Source organism: Arachis stenosperma, chromosome 3 (genome assembly GCF_014773155.1).
Source record: "Arachis stenosperma cultivar V10309 chromosome 3, arast.V10309.gnm1.PFL2, whole genome shotgun sequence".
NCBI lineage: Eukaryota > Viridiplantae > Streptophyta > Magnoliopsida > Fabales > Fabaceae > Arachis > Arachis stenosperma.
Window position 1 is genome coordinate 168,404,662 of NC_080379.1, and position 19,440 is coordinate 168,424,101.

General features: G+C 34.4%; 3 protein-coding genes across 5 annotated transcripts; all 3 read left to right on the top strand.

Annotated features, from left to right (window-relative positions):
- Positions 1-426: 426 nt before the first annotated feature.
- Positions 427-6,420, top strand: LOC130967277 (uncharacterized). The gene is made up of 4 exons (XM_057892096.1): positions 427-525; positions 4,623-4,641; positions 5,112-5,347; positions 5,479-6,420. Exons 1-4 carry the CDS (start codon positions 427-429, stop codon positions 6,418-6,420), a joined length of 1,296 nt encoding a protein of 431 aa, XP_057748079.1.
- Positions 6,421-8,255: 1,835 nt separating this feature from the next.
- LOC130969955 (uncharacterized) lies at positions 8,256-13,036 on the top strand. Of its 3 annotated transcripts, XM_057895877.1 has the most exons (9): positions 8,256-8,490; positions 10,088-10,105; positions 10,234-10,761; positions 10,874-11,306; positions 11,396-11,597; positions 11,828-11,935; positions 12,021-12,167; positions 12,253-12,322; positions 12,699-13,036. In XM_057895877.1, the coding sequence occupies exons 3-9, from the start codon at positions 10,308-10,310 to the stop codon at positions 12,767-12,769; spliced, it is 1,485 nt and encodes a 494-aa protein (XP_057751860.1). In that variant the 5' UTR covers positions 8,256-8,490; positions 10,088-10,105; positions 10,234-10,307; the 3' UTR covers positions 12,770-13,036. The 3 variants fall into 3 exon arrangements, with proteins under 3 accessions (XP_057751860.1, XP_057751859.1, XP_057751858.1); XM_057895876.1 differs by having other exon boundaries at positions 10,088-10,761; XM_057895875.1 differs by lacking the exon at positions 10,088-10,105.
- Positions 13,037-13,841: 805 nt separating this feature from the next.
- Positions 13,842-15,845, top strand: LOC130967973 (glycine-rich RNA-binding protein 4, mitochondrial). The gene is made up of 4 exons (XM_057893039.1): positions 13,842-14,133; positions 14,944-15,012; positions 15,093-15,199; positions 15,292-15,845. Exons 1-4 carry the CDS (start codon positions 13,995-13,997, stop codon positions 15,433-15,435), a joined length of 459 nt encoding a protein of 152 aa, XP_057749022.1. The 5' UTR covers positions 13,842-13,994; the 3' UTR covers positions 15,436-15,845.
- Positions 15,846-19,440: the final 3,595 nt, after the last annotated feature.

Below are 19,440 nucleotides of genomic sequence, written 5' to 3' on the forward strand. Positions count from 1 at the left end.
GAAATTGACCTTGAAATATACACACAAACACACTAAACTGGGACCACTAAATACACAAATTGTTAATTTGCTATCACCTTCTTGGTCTGGTTGAAGTGGTATATTCGAACATGGGACATACATATAAGGCAATCAACTAAGAAGAAGCCGACATCAAGCTAACCAATATCTTTTTCCGGAGCTTGGTCGAATAAGAATCTTGAGGTAGCCATGTCACCAGCCTTTGCATAGCCATCAATTATGATCGTGAAAGAAGCAATACTCTTTTCCGGCATAGCATCAAGCACTACCCTAGCATTGCCCAAATTTTTCACCTTCACAAAATCCCATATCATCGCATTCCATGATGCCACATTCCTCTGAGGCATTTCATCAAACAGCCTATTTGCCTCCACCATATCCCCAACCTTCACATATCCAACTACTATGGCCGTCTATGAAACTACATTCTTCTCAGACATTCCATCAAACACCTTGCGAACGTCACCAATCTTTCCACATTTTCCGTACATATCAACCAAACAGGTTCCAACAAACATATCACCTTCAACCCCCACACCTCAACGCCGAGCCATGGAGCAATTTTCCTTCGCAGGATTTGCACATGCTTGAACAGGCCTTAATCACAGAAGAGTAAGTGTACCTATCGGAAAGAGACCCATGTGCCTTCATGCAAATAAAAGTAGAGAGGGCGTCAAAAAAGTAACTTTCTTTGGTGTGGGCTCTGATGAGGGAGTTCCAGAGAAAAGGGGAAGGGCCAAGGACGCGGTCGAAGACGGAGGTGTAATATGAAGCAGTGGCGACAAAGGAGGTGGAAAGGAAAATGAAAGGGGAGATGATGAGGTGATCTTGCTCTAGGCCTCGTTGGATGATGGAGGCGTGGACTTGGTAGAGGTGATGAATAGTCTTGCAGGCTTTAAGAAGGGTGATAATGGCGGCAGTTGAACGAGAAGAAGAGTGTCGAAATATTGAATTCATCGGAAGAATGGCGTCGTTTTGGCCTTAAGGGACGAATTTGTCCACTAATAATTTGTCTCAATCCACTTCAACAAGTGTAACGGACACGTCATTCTCTACCCCTCCATGTCAGCTAGCTCTGTTGCCCTTTTTTTGCCCAAAATGGATGGAGGGGTATAATTGTCGGCCGTTTTAAAACGTGAGGGATCGAAATGTATTTTTCAATTTTGAGAGACAAAAATGTCCTCATTTTAAAAGGTCAGGACCTATTTGTCTTTTATTCATTATTAAAAAATAAATAATTATTTTTTATTATTGTGACACAAAAATATTAAAATAAAAAAACGAACCCAATAATTTAAAAAATAACAAATTTAAAATCAAAGAATCGGAGAATAAATCCCTAATTATTCATCTAGAAAACGAATTCCGATTGCTCTTTTGTTCTGTACTAACTGCACGATAGTTCGTGCAACTGCTGCGGCCGTCGTCTCTGTGTAATGCCACCTCCGGGGTCGATGCATAGGTAACTCGACACGGTTAAGATCGTGGTTCACTAGGTTTCGATCCTTGAAGGATGGTTATCGGAGGAGTCTTCTTCTTCCCACCAGTGCCTCTCCAACAGCAGCACGCTTAGCATGGTGGTCGGAGAAGCTGGATTTGACAACGACCGGAGATCTACAGTTGCCTATTTGTGGCAATAGTGGTGACAGATTGGGATGGGATGGGTGGAAGGGGCGGCAAGGGAAGGGGGTTTTAGGGCGTCCATTTTATTTTAATTTTTTTTATTATAAAAAAATATTTTGATCATAATAATAAAAAATAATTATTTCTTAATAAAACAAATAATTATAAAAATATATTTATTTTTTTATAATTATTTATATATAAGAATATTTTAATATATATATTGATATAATAACTTTTTAAAAAAATAAAAATAAATACTAATTGTGAAAATACAATTTATAATTTTTTTATTCGTCTATTTTTTTTTATCATACCAATAAATTAGTTACTCTATCAAAATAACTACCATATTTTTAGGATAAAAAGATTAACAAAAAATAATTTTTAATATTCAAAGTTGAAAGATTTAATTGATTAATGTTGATAAAGACATCAGACAAAAATAAGAGGGGAAAAAAAAGTGAAGAGGGTGACCTAAAATTTCTTGTAATATTTATATAGAAAACTTTTATTTTTATCTTTGGACTAAGCCCACCTATAACCAACAACTTTGAGTAACTTATCTTAAACATGGGCACGGATTCGGTACGCGCTCCTTTTTAGCGCACTTAAACGCCAAAAACGTGTTTGGCGTACGATAAGTCAAAAAATGTCAAAATAAAAATATTTGTTTTCTGGGGTTCTTTTTGCAATTGCACATAAAATAAAGGGGTCATTCTTTTATTTTTTAAATAAATATCCATATTTAATTATCTATTACTGTCATTAACATTTTTCTCCAAATTTTCTTCTTCCCCTTTCCCTACCGTCGTAAATGCACGGCCTCCTCCATTATCTCCATCGCCAACAACGACTGAATCCCCAAGACCTCTTCTATTCGCTTCTTCGTCACGCTACCAACTCATTTTCCTCCCCCGCTCAGTCATGGTGGCTTCGGCAGCTTCTTATTGGGTACGCCTGAGGTCTATTGCCCACATTCTACCAAAAATTTCAATAACTCAAACCGTCCATCCCTTTAGAAGTGCCCACATCTTCATGCTCAACAGTGGGATTCACTTCCATAGCATAGAAATTGGTGAAGCTATTGACCAAATTTGGAGTCTTTGTGAATCGTTGTTGAGAACAGAGTCGCTAATAGTGGCGAGAAGAATGGAATGAGAGTATTGAGTTGCATGTAGTTTTGCCAACGCTACTTTTGCCACCAACGAAGACCCATTTGAGAGTTTATTGTTCTATAATGTTCTGTTCCTTCTGGCAAATTCTGCTGATTCGCCATGGCCACACACCCACACTGTTACTGTCAACTGCGGTTTCGAATATTCAGTCAAAACTTAAAATGAGATTCGGCATTTTTAACCATGAATTATATCTTTTGAACCATGAATGATCATTTATACAAATACAATGATATCTTTTCATAAATAAATTATTAAGCAGTTTAATGGAATTAATTTTGATTATTATTTTTTACTTTTATAATAACTAAAATAACTTAAAATTAAAAATTAAAATAAAAAATTGTATTAAATATTATCTTTAAAATGATACTGATATTATATTAAAATATACGTGGACACAAATATTAAAATATTATAAGCACAAATATCACTCTTATTATTTTTTTTTTGTCTTTCTTTTATTAAATTTTGTGAAAAATAAAATAATTTTTAAAAAATATTACAAAAATTTTAATTGATAAATTTATTCTCTATATCATTTAACCATAATTAATAAAATTAATATAATAACATTATTAATTTTCAATATATATAAAATTAATTAAACTACTCTTAAAATTACTAATTTTAAATTTATCGTTAAGGTTGATGAGGTTTTTATTTGTGTAACAAAATATATTTATTTTAAAAAAAAAAAAAACAAAACAAAACACTAGTTATGAGAGTTTGAGAGTTAGAGGTTAGGGGTTAGAGTTGAAGATTTGGAGTTATTGACATAACCACTAGATGACTAGACTAGTCTAACTTGGTTAAAATATATTTATCTTATTTATTAATTTTTATAGCATCTTACTATAATTCATACTCTATACAATTAATCATCTTCCATGACATATTTTTATAATTAATAAAATTAATTTAACATAATAATTAATTTCTCATATCATATTAACATAATTAATAAGATTATTTTAAAAAAAAATTAATTTCTTAGATCATATTACTATAATTAATAAAATTATTAAAAAAATCAATTTTTTATGTATTCTCTATCCTCTCTTTGTACTCTCTATTTGTACTAATTTTTATAGTATCTTATTATGATTAATATTCTATATAATTAATAATTTTTCATGACATATTACTATAGTTAATAAAATTAATTTAACATAATTATTAATTTCTCATCATATTAATATAATTAATAAACTTACTTTAAAAATTTACTAATTTCTCATATCATATTTCTATAATTTATAAATTACTAAAAAAATAACTAATTTTTTAAATTATATTATTATAATCTATACAATTATTCTAAAAAATTACTAATTTTATATAATATCTTACTATAGTTAATAAAATTATTTTTGATATCATATAACTATAATTAATAAAATTAATTGAACCGAATTACTTAGGTTATAATAATTGGTTTAAAATATAAAATTAATTTAAAATATAAATTCATTTATGGTTTTTTTTCGTAAAGTGTTCCATCCTTATCAAAACTTTAAAAATTAATGACCAGTAAACAAATCTGACCAACCTTATTTTTGACTTTTTGTTTAACAAAAAATTCAAAATGGTAATCATCCAACAAATCGAACACTACTATTCATTAGAATTCCAAAGGATTAATTAACGTTGAGTTCGCACTGAGTATTGAAAAAACTGCAAACGTAATTATCAATATTGAGTATTGAAAATATCAATGTGTTCAATGAGTATGATCCGAATCTTAAATTAGCTCAAATTTGTTCTGCTTATACTCATTATTTGTTATCAATGTTGTAGGAAGGGATTGATAGGGACTGTAAGTGATTGTCATAGGTGATTAGTTGTGGGGTTAGTCATTTGTCATGTATTGTTTAGAGAGATTTTGGAGATTTTGATAATAAGGGTTGGTTTTGTGTTGTGTTATGGATTGAAAAATTTGCATATGGTTGATGTATTTGGTGTTTCCATGTCCCATCATGGGGGTAACTTTTCAAGGACACCTACCGTTGAGTTAGTCTATCTGCATGGTCAAATTGAGAAGTTTTTTCTGATGGACTTGGATTTTGTCAATTTCGGAGATCTAGTCACGATGTTCAAAGGACTGAGATATCAATCGTATAAGGAGGCTTACTGGTATGATCCAAAAAGCAAAGATATGGAGTCAAGGTTGCATGTATTGAGGGGGGATGTAGAGATCAACCAAATGCGTCAGGCTAAGTTGAAGAACAAAGATACTGAAGAGTTTTACATTTTTTTACCATCCTGTTGACCAACTTGAGATCGCAGATGATGATTGTGAGAAAAATGATGAGGTTGAGAAAGAAGTCGATCCAAATGACTTAGAGAAGTTGGATGACTCGTCTACTGACGATGATAGCGATGGCAGTAAGAAAGATGAGCTGTATAAACAACCACCAGCTGGTTATGAAAGTGGGAGTGAGAGTGGTGAAGATGATGAGGGCAGAAGGGTTAGAGCTGCCAAAGGGAAGGGGAAACAAGTGTCTCCATCATCGAGAAAAGGGGTTGATCCCAAGGAGAAGCCAAAAAAAAAAAAAAACAAGCAACACATGAGTTTAAAAGGAAGAGATTTAAAGTAAGAAGGGTGGGCTCAGCTGGTGAAGGTTCCTCAAGGTCTATTGGGCCTGCTAAACAGCCCAGCACAAGCAGGCCAGGAAGACAGCCCAATAAATCTAGGCCTGCTAGGGATCCCAGCATGAGGCCAGCCATTGCAGAGTATGTCAGTGATGCAGACACAGATCATGAGGACATTGTGTTTGAGTACGAGTTTGAAGAGCTGCATACTCCTGTCTCATTGGAGGATGAAGGGAACAAACCACACTGGCCTGAATTTGATGAACAATATGGCTTTGGAGAAGGCAGATTTGATCTAGGCACAAGATTCGCTACAATAGAGAGGTTCAAGAAGGTTGTGAAGGATTCATTTATTACTGAGGGGAGGGAGTTGGTCTGGATTAAAAATGATAAGGAAAGGGTTAGAGTTGGCTGCAAGAGTGAGAATTGTCCCTGGATTGCTCACCTCTCATACAATAAACAGCTGCAGTGTTTCCAAGTGAAAAGTTATAGGAGTGAACATACGTGCGCAAGAGATCTGGGAAGCAATGCAGCTGACCAACACTGGATCAGCAAAAAAGTGGAGAAAAAGATGATCACTCATCCCCACATGAACACACATGAGGCTATTGATTTTTTAAGAGAAGAATTTGATCTAGTTCTACACCCTAAAATGGTTTACAGAGCTGTGAAGGAAGCCAAAGACAAGATCATGGGCAATGAGATAGAACAGTATGGGAATCTGAGGGACTATCTAATGGAGATACATAGAAGCAATCCAAGGTCTACTGCCTTGCTGGACGTTATTTTCCAGCCACAAGCACCCGCAACATTCGACAAAATGTATATATGTTTCGACGCCTGCAAGATGGGATTTAAGAGTGGATGCAGGCCGTTGATTCATTTGGATGGAGCATTCCTCAAGACCTATCATGGGGGCCAATTGCTGTCTGCTGTGACACAAGATGCTAATAATCAGTTTTATGTGATTGCCTATGCTGTGGCAAGGTCTGAATCAAAATAGTCATGGAAGTGGTTTCTGACCCTACTACAAGAGGACATTGGAGATCTGCAATAATATGGTTGGAATTTTATGTCTGACCAACAAAAGGTTAGTAAGTGACTTTCTCTACCTAATTTAAATACTTATCATGCAATTTGATAAAAGTCCTTCTTGAATTAATCTGTGTTAGAGACTGATGCCTGCATTAAAAGAGATAATGCCGAATGCACATGTGCGAAATTGTGTCATGTACATGTGGAAGAATTTCATCAATCATTTCAAGGACTTATACATTAGGAAAATTGTGTGGGACTGTGCAAAGTGCACGACTATGCTTGAGTTCAAGGCAACAATGGAGAGGCTGAAGGAAGTTAATCAGGATGCCTGGTCATACTTGATGAAATTTGAACCTACAACATGGGTAAGGGCCTACTTCAGTCATGGTCCAAAAGTGGACAACCTGACTAACAATATGTGCGAGTCTTTCAACTCCAAAATCACCAACTACAGGTGCAAGCCTATACTCACAATGTGCAAAGAAGTACGCTGCTACCTAATGAGGCGTATGGTTCAGCACAGGAGACTGATAGACTGCCATCACAGAAAGCTTGCACCGGTTCAAGGAAAAAGGTTGAAGCGACTTGTCAAGCCAAGTAACAAATGGTCTGTGGAGTGGATTGGTGATAACGAGTGCAAGCGATTTGAGGTCACATACAAGGGATCTAAGTTGGATGTGGACCTGATTAAACATACATGTACATGTAACAAATGGCAACTAACCGGCCAGGTGTAATTGTATTTCTCTACTTGTTTTTTGTTGTCTTTGCTGCCTGCTGGTATTATTATAAATTGAAGTTGTATATGTCTAATGGTATTTGTCTAATTGTTATCCTCAATGTTCCGAAAATCAGATCGGACCGGCCAGTTAAACTGGTCCAACCAGGAACCGGCAATAAAAAGGTCCGATCTGCCTATAATAACCGTTCCCTTGTAAACCGTTGCAAAACTGCCGAACCGGTCAGGAACCGGTCGGTTGGACCGGGCCAGTTACCGGCCGGTTCTTAGTAAACGGCGCCGTTTTGATTTTTTTTGAGAAAAAAAAAGAACCCTAGCGTTGCCTTTACTCCCTCACGGCTAGGGGTGGCAAGCGGGGAAACCCGCCCCGCCCCGCCAGAAGCCCGTCCTTTGGCGGGCTGGGCCACCCCGCCCCGCCTAGTGAGGCGGTCCTAGAATCCTAGCCCGCCCCGCCTAACTGCGGGCTGGCGGGCTTAGTCCGCCAAAGTTCCTTTTTTTATTATTAACTACTAAGTAATATATATAATTTCACAACTATATTAATAAATTTATAATTTCTAATGGCATAAAAATTATATTTTTTATATTCACAAACATTAAAGTCTTTGTAATTATAAATATCTAATAAATATAATTATAAACCAAATTTTCATTCAAAATATAAGTATAAATATTCTCTTCAAAGCAAAATAAACATAATCCAAAACATAATTATAAATATTGTCTCCAAAATAATATAAACATAATTCAAAACACTCAATTTTTATCTTCATACTCTTGTAAGTTAGATTGGGAGAAGTTAGGTTTTGGAAAAATTATAAAAATACCCACTCACTAAAAAAAATCTTAGCCCGGTGAGAAAGTCCGTCCCATCCTGCCAAAATCCGTAATTTGAGTGGTGCGAATTAGACAGACTTTTGTTATTTTACAATCTCAATTTTCTAACCCAACCCATTTTTCTGTCAGATTACACAGACCAATCCGACGAGTTTAGGCCCATTTGCCACCCTGCTCAGGGCCTCACCCCCTTCCCCCAACACCCCTTAACAATTCATGAATCACTCTGAAGTCTGAACTCTAAAGCAAAGTTAAATCCCCAAATCAAAACCCTAGGTTCTCCCTATAACGTTTCTGCCGCAGTGCTGCCGCCGTCCGTGGCCAAGCCCTCTCTTGTAGCTCGGCGTCCTCCTTCCTCCTGTCCTTCGTCCGTCCTCCGTGCTCGCTTTTCTTGGCTTGGAGCAGCTCGCGGTGCGCTGCTCGTCGTCTCCCTGGTCGCCGTCCGTGTCTCCGTCGAAGGTTAGTGTCACTGCTTTCACTCCTTCAGTTCTTGTTCGTGTCTCCGTCTTCTCTCCCCAGAGCCTCCCTCTGTTTGCTGATTTTCAATGGGAAATTGTGAAATTGCTCTTTTTTGCTGATTTTGTGCTGCTGCTCTTTCTTTACTTCCTTAAATTTTGGTTGAAAATTTCTTGCTGCTGCTAAAAATGAAAATAAAATCATTATTGAAAATTTTGTTTAGGGATTAGGGATTACTTGCTGTTTTGTAATGTTTGTTGAAATTTCAGATTTAGTGTGATTAGGATTACTTGCTGCTGTTGAAATTTCAGGTTCAGTGTGATTAGGGATTACTTGTTGCTGTTTTGTAATGCTTGTTGAAATTTCAGGTTTAGTGTGATTAGGGATTACTCGCTGCTGTTGAAATTTTAGGTTCAGTGTGATTAGGGATTGCTTCTTGCTGTATTTGCTTGCTGCTGTTGAAATTTCAGGTTCAGTGTGACTAAGGATTACTTGTCGCTGTTTTGTAATGTTTGTTGAAATTTTAGGTTTAGTATGATTAGGGATTACTTGCTGCTGTTGAAATTTAAGGTTTAGTGTGATTAGGGATTACTTGTTGCTGTTTTGTAATGTAATAATGTTTGTTGCTGAATGATAATTTGTACCGCTGCTGTTTTTAATTTTGTGTATGATTTGTTAATTTCAGTTATGAATGATAGTATTAATCAAGAAACAATTGCTGATAACAATGCATCTGTGAATAATAACTTGCCTACCAATCCTCCTATTTTGATTTTGTTACTTTCAAATTCGCTCCAGTCCATTTGCAGGTTCATAAACACGGATGAAGTTGCCTTTGTTAATAACTTCGGTTTCTTTTGCTTTTCTGGGATTTTTAATTGATATATAACTTCAATTCAGTCACTATTTTTCTTGCTGATCTGCTAATGGTTTAGTATTGCTTTTACAATTGCTGTTTTTACACTTGCTGCAGCCACTGCTGAATAGTTCCTGTGCACATGTGTGAACCATTTATTTAACATACATGGCAACTTGAGAAAAACCAAAGCCATGCATTTGATATAAGGCTTGGCTTTTTAGATTTGTATATTTAGTATTTACAACCTAAGCAATTTCTTTCTGCTATTATTATTATTATTGCTTACCGTATTTGTTTAGTAGTACTTTTTATATTTTTCTCGTTTTCAATTTGTTATAAATTTCATGTTGGCATTTAATATTTAGGTATTCTTTTTATTATTTAACTTTTGAGTTTGTATTTTGATAAGATCATGTGAATTTGGTTGATGATATTTTATGTAGTGTTTTAAATTTTGAATATATTTTAAGATTTATATTAGACTATAATTATATTTTAGGATGTTTATTTATTATTCTATTCATAAACTACATAATTCTGAGCGATTAAATAAATTATAAATAAATATGTAGGTTTAATCTACATAATTCTGAGGGACTATTTGGTGGAGTCTTCTGTAGTCTTTTCGTATGCCTTAAGTAATTTTTTTCCTTGTGATATCTACATGCTTGAGCACTTTATTTCTTTTGGAGCCTTAAATGTACTTTATAGTAACTTCAATTTGTACTTATTTGGAGGCAGATTTGCCATATACTACTGGTGAGACTACTTTTCAAAAAGAATTTTCGAATTTTGGCAAGATAGCTGAAGGGAAGTGCATTCAATATCCATATTGTAGGATTTGGAATTGAGCTTGGTACTTACCATGACTCTTGTATGCACTGCAGTTAAGAATACAAATATAGAACACTTTTGGCCTGGAACATTATTATGTGCTCTCTGAGGTTTGTTGTTGGAGATTATGGGGGGAATTGGAAAGAAGAGGAAGAGAGAGAAGCAACAACCCACCATTCACCCAGACAACAAGTACGCTGAGACGCCACCAGACTTCGCTCACTTGGCTTCTCTCTACCCTTCCTTCCGTCCCTACGTCAACTATTCCACACACGGCGGCGCTGCCCATCCTTTCCTCGACTGGACCGACTTCAACGCCACCCGCGAACTCACCCGCGTCCTCCTCCTTCACGACCACTCCCTCCACTGGCAGATCCCTGACGGCCACCTCTGCCCTACTGTCCCCAACAGGTCCAACTACATCCACTGGCTCAACGACCTTCTCTCTTCTCACATCATTCCAACCAACTCCGTTTCTTCTCAGCAAGGGAAGGTCAGGGGTTTTGATATTGGCACTGGCGCCAATTGCATTTACCCGCTTCTTGGCGCTTCCCTTTTTGGTTGGACCTTTGTTGGATCAGGTATGTTGTCTTTTTCTCGGTTTTTGGATTATTTTGGTTTTACCTGTTTATGCACATTATGTGTTTGATGAAATGAAAATGCATTTTGTAACGCAACTTTGTTTATATGAAGATGTGACTGATGTTGCAATTGAGTGGGCCACCAGGAATGTTAACAGTAATCCACATATTGCCAAGTTGATTGAGATTAGAAAGGTTGAAGACAACGAAAAGGCTCCATGTCTTGAAGGGTTCCATGATGGTGGAACCAGGATAGATATTTGCCAAGAGGTAGGGCCGTCTTTGCCTTCATTACCTCTTCATTCAAATGTCCATGAGAATAAGAACTATGATGGACCCCCCATACTTCTTGGAGTAGTCAGGGATGATGAGAAATTTGATTTCTGCATGTGTAATCCACCCTTCTTTGAAAGCTTGGAGGAAGCAGGACTTAATCCAAAAACTTCTTGCGGTGGCACTTCCAAGGAAATGGTTTGTCCTGGCGGTGAGAAGGCCTTCGTTGCTCGTATTATTGAAGACAGTGTTGTGCTGAAGCATCAGTTTCGGTATTGTTTTTTCACATAAGAAATATCATTCCGTCGATGTTGTTTTACCTGTATTAAAATCATATTCATTTATTTTGATGTGGTCATAGGTGGTTCACTTCAATGGTAGGCAGAAAATCAAGTCTCAAGTCCCTTGTTTCAAAACTTTGGGAGGTTGGTGTCACCATAGTGAAGACGACTGAATTTGTCCAAGGCAGAACATCCAGATGGGGGCTTGCTTGGTCTTTCTTGCCACCCATACAGAAGCCATCACTTTCTTTGCCGCAGAAGAACATGTCCTTCATGCTTGAGGTATGGTATATTCTTTTTCTGTCTGGCAACTGTATAATTATTACAGTGACAAAACTAAAGAAATTTTCCACTTGTGTTTCGTCTCTGGCAGATGTCTTCCTTTATTTGAAATAGATGCAAAGTTGTCTTCAAATGCTTATCAGTTGAGCCTATACCATATATTGTTGCATGTCTTACACATTTTGCGTTGCTCCTAATTTTAAATTACATGAATCAAATTTATTTTTCAGGGTCTTCCGCGCCAACATGGTGCCATTAATGTATTGGAAGCTGTAAAATCTTACTTCTCTATGCATGGCCTGTCATGTACACTGAATACCTCTGCTTTCACAGTGGATGTAAGACTACTTCCTCTAAGTCTCAGATTTTGATTTGGTTTGCTTGTGATGGCTGTGCTTGTTAAGCATGATTGCATTTCAACAGGTTGTAGCATCCAAAGATGAATGTGATTCAGTCTTGAAGAATCATTCTCCTGTTATCAATAAATCCATCAATTTTCAACCTACAGGAGAGACATCAAATGGACTAAGACTAAATTTATCTTCTGATAGGTCGAGCCTTCGTATTTTGGTATGATTGCTTGTTCATTGGCTTTAAAAATGATTTGATTGGAAGAAGTGACATTAACCTTACATTATTTTATCCGTCTTAATAGGTTTTTCAGCAGATCCCTGGGACACTGTTAGTGAAGGGTTCATTGCAGGATAGGAGTAGCCCATTATCAGGTTTTTTCACTGATCTTAGTTTCCAATTCGTATTGTTCTAAATAAGTTTCTCGTTGTTTTAGTGGTATTAGTCTCTAGCAGACTCTATAAATGACTTTGGAGTTGTTATTTCCCTCTGTTGCTGAAAAGCCAGTGGTCAATTGAAAGGATAAATTTTGTGAATGAGTGCTTCCTCTGAATTATAAACACGTTCAATATTATTTTTCCATGTCTTCAATGGAGTTATCATCGTTTCTTCTTGTGCAAGTCAGTCGGCTCCTCACATGATTTGCAGTGTTGCAGCCTTTTACATTGACTCCTGCAGTTTTAACTGTTGCAGCCTTCCTATGGGTTGAGTGAATAAAAATTATGTAACCTTGTGGTGTTCTCTTTGCAGGGGTGTTTGCAGCTATATTCCAAAAACTGGAGGAAGCTTTGCGCCATGAATTTTGTACGAAATCAGCATAGGAGTTTTATTGCTTACCTAGCTTATTATATGGGATAGTTTTATTGGATATGATGATAACTTGTGGGATGATGGAAAAAAGTTAATGAATGCTAATTTCTATATTTCAAGGAAACAAGCGATGGCGCTGTTTGGGTGTAAACAGGAAATAGAGAGACAATCATTGTGGATTTTGTTTAATCATCTTTATATTTATTTTGTGCACCAAACCCATCAAGAACTATCCACTTGTATTTTGTTGACTCAATTATACGTAACATTTTAGAAAATTTTCTTCTTTGGTACTTGCTCTTACCTTGGAGTTATATTCTGAATCATTTGCTAGTTCAATAACTTGCATGACAGTGGACATTGCAAATTATCTATGATCGTGTGGCCAGATTCAGTTTATGGTTAAAAATTGACGTTAAATTTTTATCAAAAGAATCGCAGTTTGGCAAAATTTCAGAACAAGATTCAAACTACTTTTCTCTATCGAAAGGAAAAAAGTTTCATGTTAAGTTGAAAGAAAGCCATAGTTATCAAGAAAGAAGAACACTATAATGGTTCCAATAGGGGGTTTCAAGTTATATTATCCTATAATATTCAATAAAACCTTCACATTTGTTAAAGCTTTAAAGTTAATAGACAAATTAATCCAAATACTTTATTTGGTTTCTTTATATATGGTTAATTAATTGTCTATGGACCGTTTTTTTCGGTACTCAATAAATAGCAATATGAAAGATGATATAGATCCAACGAAATATTATCCAGTAAACAAATTAGCACAATTTGAATGTAATTGAGTTGTTAAAAAAATATTTTAATAAAAATAAATATTTTTATTTTTTAACATATTTAACAAAATTTGAATAATAAAAGTACTAACTTTTTAAAAAATTATAATTTATATATTTTTTATTTAAAAAAATTTAATATTATAAAGAAATAAAAAAAATTATATTATCGTATTAAAAAATAATTGTTAAATAAAAAGATATTTTTATCTAAAATATTTAAATATGAAATTATTTTTATTTTTAAATGTTTTTTGAAAAAATCACTTAAAACAAATCTTTTGATAAAAGTTTAGCCAAGCAAGCCCAAAAAACCTAAGAGAGTAAGAAACATCGCTTCCACTTCCACTCCCATTTCCCAGGTCACAATTAACACAGTTTGGGGATTTGGACACTGAGGATTTTTGTGGCTGCTGTGGTCTGAAGAAGTAACAACTGCACTGATTTGATGAACATGATGCTGGCTTCGTTCCCTGTATACCCAAAACCCTTTGCAAGCGTTAGAGCAGAATTCCATACACAGCAATCTTCTTTTCTCAAGTTCGCACCTCATTCCTATCCTCTTGCAAGCAAAATCCTTGTTAAGAGTAATCATCTCATCTCTCTCTCTCTCTCTGCTATGTTATGCTATTTGTTTTTCCTGTTCATGTGCCTTGCATGCCCTTCTCTCTCTTGTTGATTGAGTCTTTTTCGGCTTTCACACGCTTCAGAACAAGCAAATCTTTTTATCCTTTTTCTTTGCAAAGTAGCGATTTTTATGCGAAGGCTTGTTAGAAATTCTCCACCCCATAGGATGCAATGCAGTTTTTTTATGTGGGTAGCACAAAAATGTATAGGCAGCTGAAACTTGGTCATTTGAAGGAGTATTATTAATGTGGTGGATATCTTTCCTAAATTGTTGGAGTGGTTTTTGATTGGCCCCTGATAAATTTGTGAGTGTTTGCTGACATTAAATCATAGTAGGCAAACAGATGTAACGGCTGATGGATTTGTATGCATTATGTTAGGAATTGAATTGGTGATAATTACATGCAAACTTCTAATCTTTTCTTTAAGCTTGTTAGAGTGATCTGTATGCAAGGTTGTGGGATCTCTGTCTTTCACATTTGTACCCTTCCTTTTAATAAATCATTTTATCTTATATGCTTTCAACTTCTAGACAGATGGGCTTCCAGTAACACAGTGAAACATTATGTTATCAAGTTCTAAGCTTCTGTTTAGGTTTAATCTACATAATTCTGAGGGATTATTTGGTGGAGTCTTCTGTACTCTTTTCATACGCCTTAAGTAACTTTTTTCCTTGTGATATCTCATATCTACATGCTTGAGCACTTTGTTTCTTTTGGAGCTTTAAATGTACTTTATAGTAACTTCAATTTGTAATTATTTGGAGGCAGATTTGCCATATACTACTGGTGAGACTACTTTGCAAAAGGAATTTTCGAATTTTGGCAAGATAGCTGAAGGTAACTGCATTTCTCAACATCCATATTGTAGGATTTGGAATTGAGCTCGGTACTTACCTTGACTCATGTATGCACTGCAGTTAAGGTTGCTAAAGATGTAAAAACGAAAAGATCAAAAGGATATGCTTTTATTCAATACATGTGTCAAGATGATGCCATGCTTGCGCTAGAAACAATGGATCAGAAGGTTCAAAATTTTACAACATGCCTCGTCCTAAGATTATAGACAATGGCACCAGAATGTGCTTGTCTAATTTATTTATTGTCAATTGTCTACAGGATTTTTATGGTAGGACGATTCATGTAGAAATCGCAAAGCTTGGCTGGGATGATTATGGTGCACGGCCAAGGACCTCGGGGCCCCAAAAGAAATGGACTTTGCCAGAGCCAGAGCAAGAGGAGGTGGTAGATTGCTGGTACTGAACTAAATTTTCTGAATCAGTGAAGTTTCTGAAGATTGAAGAAGCTAAAATGTTGGAAGTTGTAGTATGCTAGGAGGATGGCTGTTGATGCAACAATTTCAGTTCATTACCGATCATCTTGGCATAAAATAAATGCTATATCTTTGAAGATATTGAAGATCATTTGCATTAACTATATTTTGTATAAAACCATTTAAGGAGTGGGATATGTAACATGTTACAAAATGGGTGTGCTTTTCAATAACACCTTGGCTTTTTGATGTAAGGATTAAGGAGATTATTGGAGATCAAAACAACTTATGTTAGGTTTACTCAGCCCTTTCTTATGTATATTATGAGCCTCTTCAAACACTCTTTTATTAAGTAAAGAGGATTGTATTTTTTGTTAATTAAACAAATCTTAATTTTTTATTTATTATATTTTATATCAATGGTTCAAACTTTTAGATTTAGGGTAGTATATTCTTTAGGTATAGGGCTTAAAATATAGGATTTGTTGTATTTTATATATATTTTTTTCATTTTTAATAACAAGTTAATTTTCATGAAGTCTTGTACTCTCTATTTTTTAGAATGCTTAGCATTTGCTTATGTTATGTTTGACTTATACCATGATCACTAATTCACTATTATTTCGGACATAAGTTAGTCTAGTATGGCTATAAAAAACCAGTATACCAATCATTTTTCTAATAGAAAACTCTTGCATCATTTGAGCTAACCTTTAATTGTTAGCCTTTTTCCAACCTAAGACTATTGGTCATTGACATAATTACCTAACACTGGCATCAAATTATAAAAGATTATTAAGGATAAAAGCAACAAAAATCATATAACAAATTGAAAAGAGGGACTACAACAACAACAACAACAGGTCCACTGCTAATTTCGTGCACAAAGGAGGGAAAGCATTTTTTGTCTCTATTTAGCTACTAGGTATTACAACGATGATGATGGATACAATGCAACATACACACATTTATGTAAGACAAACACTAATAATTAATTAAATACAATTATATGGTATGAAATTAAATTCATAATATCCATAAAATGATCCAACTACTGACCTTAATATCACACAACATGCAAATGAAGTTTTAGAGCTTCACGGAACACTAGAGCTTTTGAGTAACTTGAACAAAATAACTAATGTTTTCATTAATATTGCATTCTGTTAATCAAATTAAGAAATGACAAAACAATTAACACTGTCTACAGTACTTTCATTGTCCATCAATAAAATCATTTAATTTGTCAATATTATACATGTGAATGTACTTGATTGAATTGGAACAGGAGCCTGTTAAGATGGAACATCTAGCACTATTTTTTATCAAATTGGTCCAGCCAATTCTGGTTAGTTGCAATGTTTAGTGTTTAATTAGACCCATATTAACACACATGCATCCAAGATTAGACTTAAAATAATGGGATTATTTGAACAATATGTTCAGTGCATAAGACACCATAATGCTCTGCTTATACACTTGTCCACATCACATGAAATGAAATCAAGCCAACAATTATATTAACCTTGATTAATTTAAATGAAATCCTACCCTAACATATGATATATATATAGCCCGTGACATGCACAAGAAGAAGAAGACGCCAGCACGTGAAAGATGGGTTTTTAACTTTTAAGCCATTATTTGTGAGATCATGAGTTTCAGTAAAATGATGTGCTTAGGAGTTGCATGTGATAATATAACAGTGTTGGAAGTTGGAACTGTATTACTAGTATATCATTCAAAGAATCTTTCATGGACTAAAAGAACCACTATCTAGGCGCGTGTGGCGCGTGCACCTGACCCTTTGCCACGTGGCTTCACTGTCAACCACATACTCTCACCCCACACTGTGTTTGTCAGGTCTAAAAAAAAGTACTCCCCAGAATCTCTTTGATCACAAAACTGAAAACTTCTCTTCCTCTCACTTATTAAGCTTTCCAGTCCCTATTTTTCCAGTTTTCTTTATAAAAAAATGTATGTTTAATTATTTTGATGGTTCTTATCATTTTATCAAATTTATAATTAGATTTTTTATTTTTTTTGTTTAATTACTCTCTTGATCTCTATAGTTTTACCAAATTTTCAATGAAGTTCCTATACTATATCAGATTTTGTAATCAAATTTCTGCCATGACAAAAACGTTAGAATTAACGAATAATCCATTCAACAAAACGGATATACTTAACACTCAGACTGAATATTCTGTATAGTTTAGTAGAATATTTCATTCATTTCAACGTTTTTGTAACGGTAGGGACTTAGTTATAAAATCTTATATGGTATAAAGATTTAATTGAAAAGAGAAAAGTATAAGAACCTAATAGAAAATTTGATGAAATTATAAGAACCGACAGAATAATTAAATATTTTTTAATTATGTTTCTATACTGTTTTAAATTTTATAATTAGGTTATTTCTAATATAAACAAAATATTAGAGTTAACTGGATATTTTTTCACAAATTGAAAATATTCATAATTAAAATTTTAATTAGATATTTCACCGTATTTATTTTAAAAAAATATTTTGTTAATTTTAAAATTTTTAACGTGAAAATAACCTAATTACAAAATTAAAAATAATGTAATCCCCGATTGAAAAAGAAAAAAATATATGAATCTAATTAAAAATTTAATAAAATTATAAAAATTAATAAAATAATTAAACCAAAATTTTATAAGATGCCTCTCGCTCATTTTGGCTTCATATTCTTGCATTATTAAATAAAATGCAATATTTAAACAGAATTAAGTCTTGAAAATTATTTTACAAAACATTTAATTTTTGTTTCTCCAATAATTGAGAATTATATTATTATATGTCAAATCTATATGTTCTACATAGGAGCTAAACAGGATTATGATAGAAATAAAATAATGAATTTTGATATTGTTGTCCTTTACTATGACACCCGTGAGGCTAATAAGCACGTGACATGCTCAACAATTTTCTCTCTGAAAAACCCTCTTCACACTCACACTTGATGCATGCATGCTTTCACTAACATACAACTTGCACGTCAAACACCATTGCATGCTTAGAAGAAAGCAAATTAAACCTCATCACTCATCAGGTGAAGTCACAAAAAATATAATCCTCTTAATATCTATCATCACTTTTTCAATGGTCTCTTTTATTATTTTGTGTTGAGTTGTCACGTAAAGGGACATTCAGATATGTAGATAGAAGGAACCATAGGAGGGAAGGGTCATAGTTTCTAAGAGGGTCACTCTCTTATATGTCTCAATTGAGTAGTCTTTATTTATTTATTTTGGCATTTAATAATATGAAACATTTTTTGATTCCACCCGTGAATGTGTTAATTCTCTGTTGTCGCCCACCTAATACTATTCCTTGGCCACAAGGAACTAAACAACAACAAAGAGTCACGGGATCCCTTTTATTTTCTTTTACATCATCACAACCAATTTTTATTTGCACTTTTTTTTTTATTTTTTTAAAATTCATCATTCTCTCAAAGCTTACGTGTTCTCTTCTCACTGGAAAATTGAAAATAAACATTCATATCAGCAACACAACCACCAAATATTTTGCTGCTCACTAATTAATAGTCATATATTCTTAAATGGTTGTGATGGGATAAGTGATGTGTGTGAATTGTGATAGCTTAATTCTTAGAATGCCTGCCCTGAAGATACGGTCAGCATATGAAATGTGATATTAATTGCCTTGCCATCAATAATGCAAATCAATTAGAGAAAGCTTCTACTTCAAAAAATTGAAAGATAAAGTCTGCCATAGCTCAAATTAGAATGGTGGTTGTGATTCACCACATGAAACTTCTTACTATCTTTTATTGTATTCTATTTTGTAATTTAAACAGATCTGGTCCTAATAACTTGCAGCCATATATTTCACATGCATTATATCTTATCCTATTTATATAATATTATTGCCCTCTTTCAGGGGTAAAATACACCTCATTGGATCAACTTATGTTAAATATTAAATACCACCTTTTATAATCATT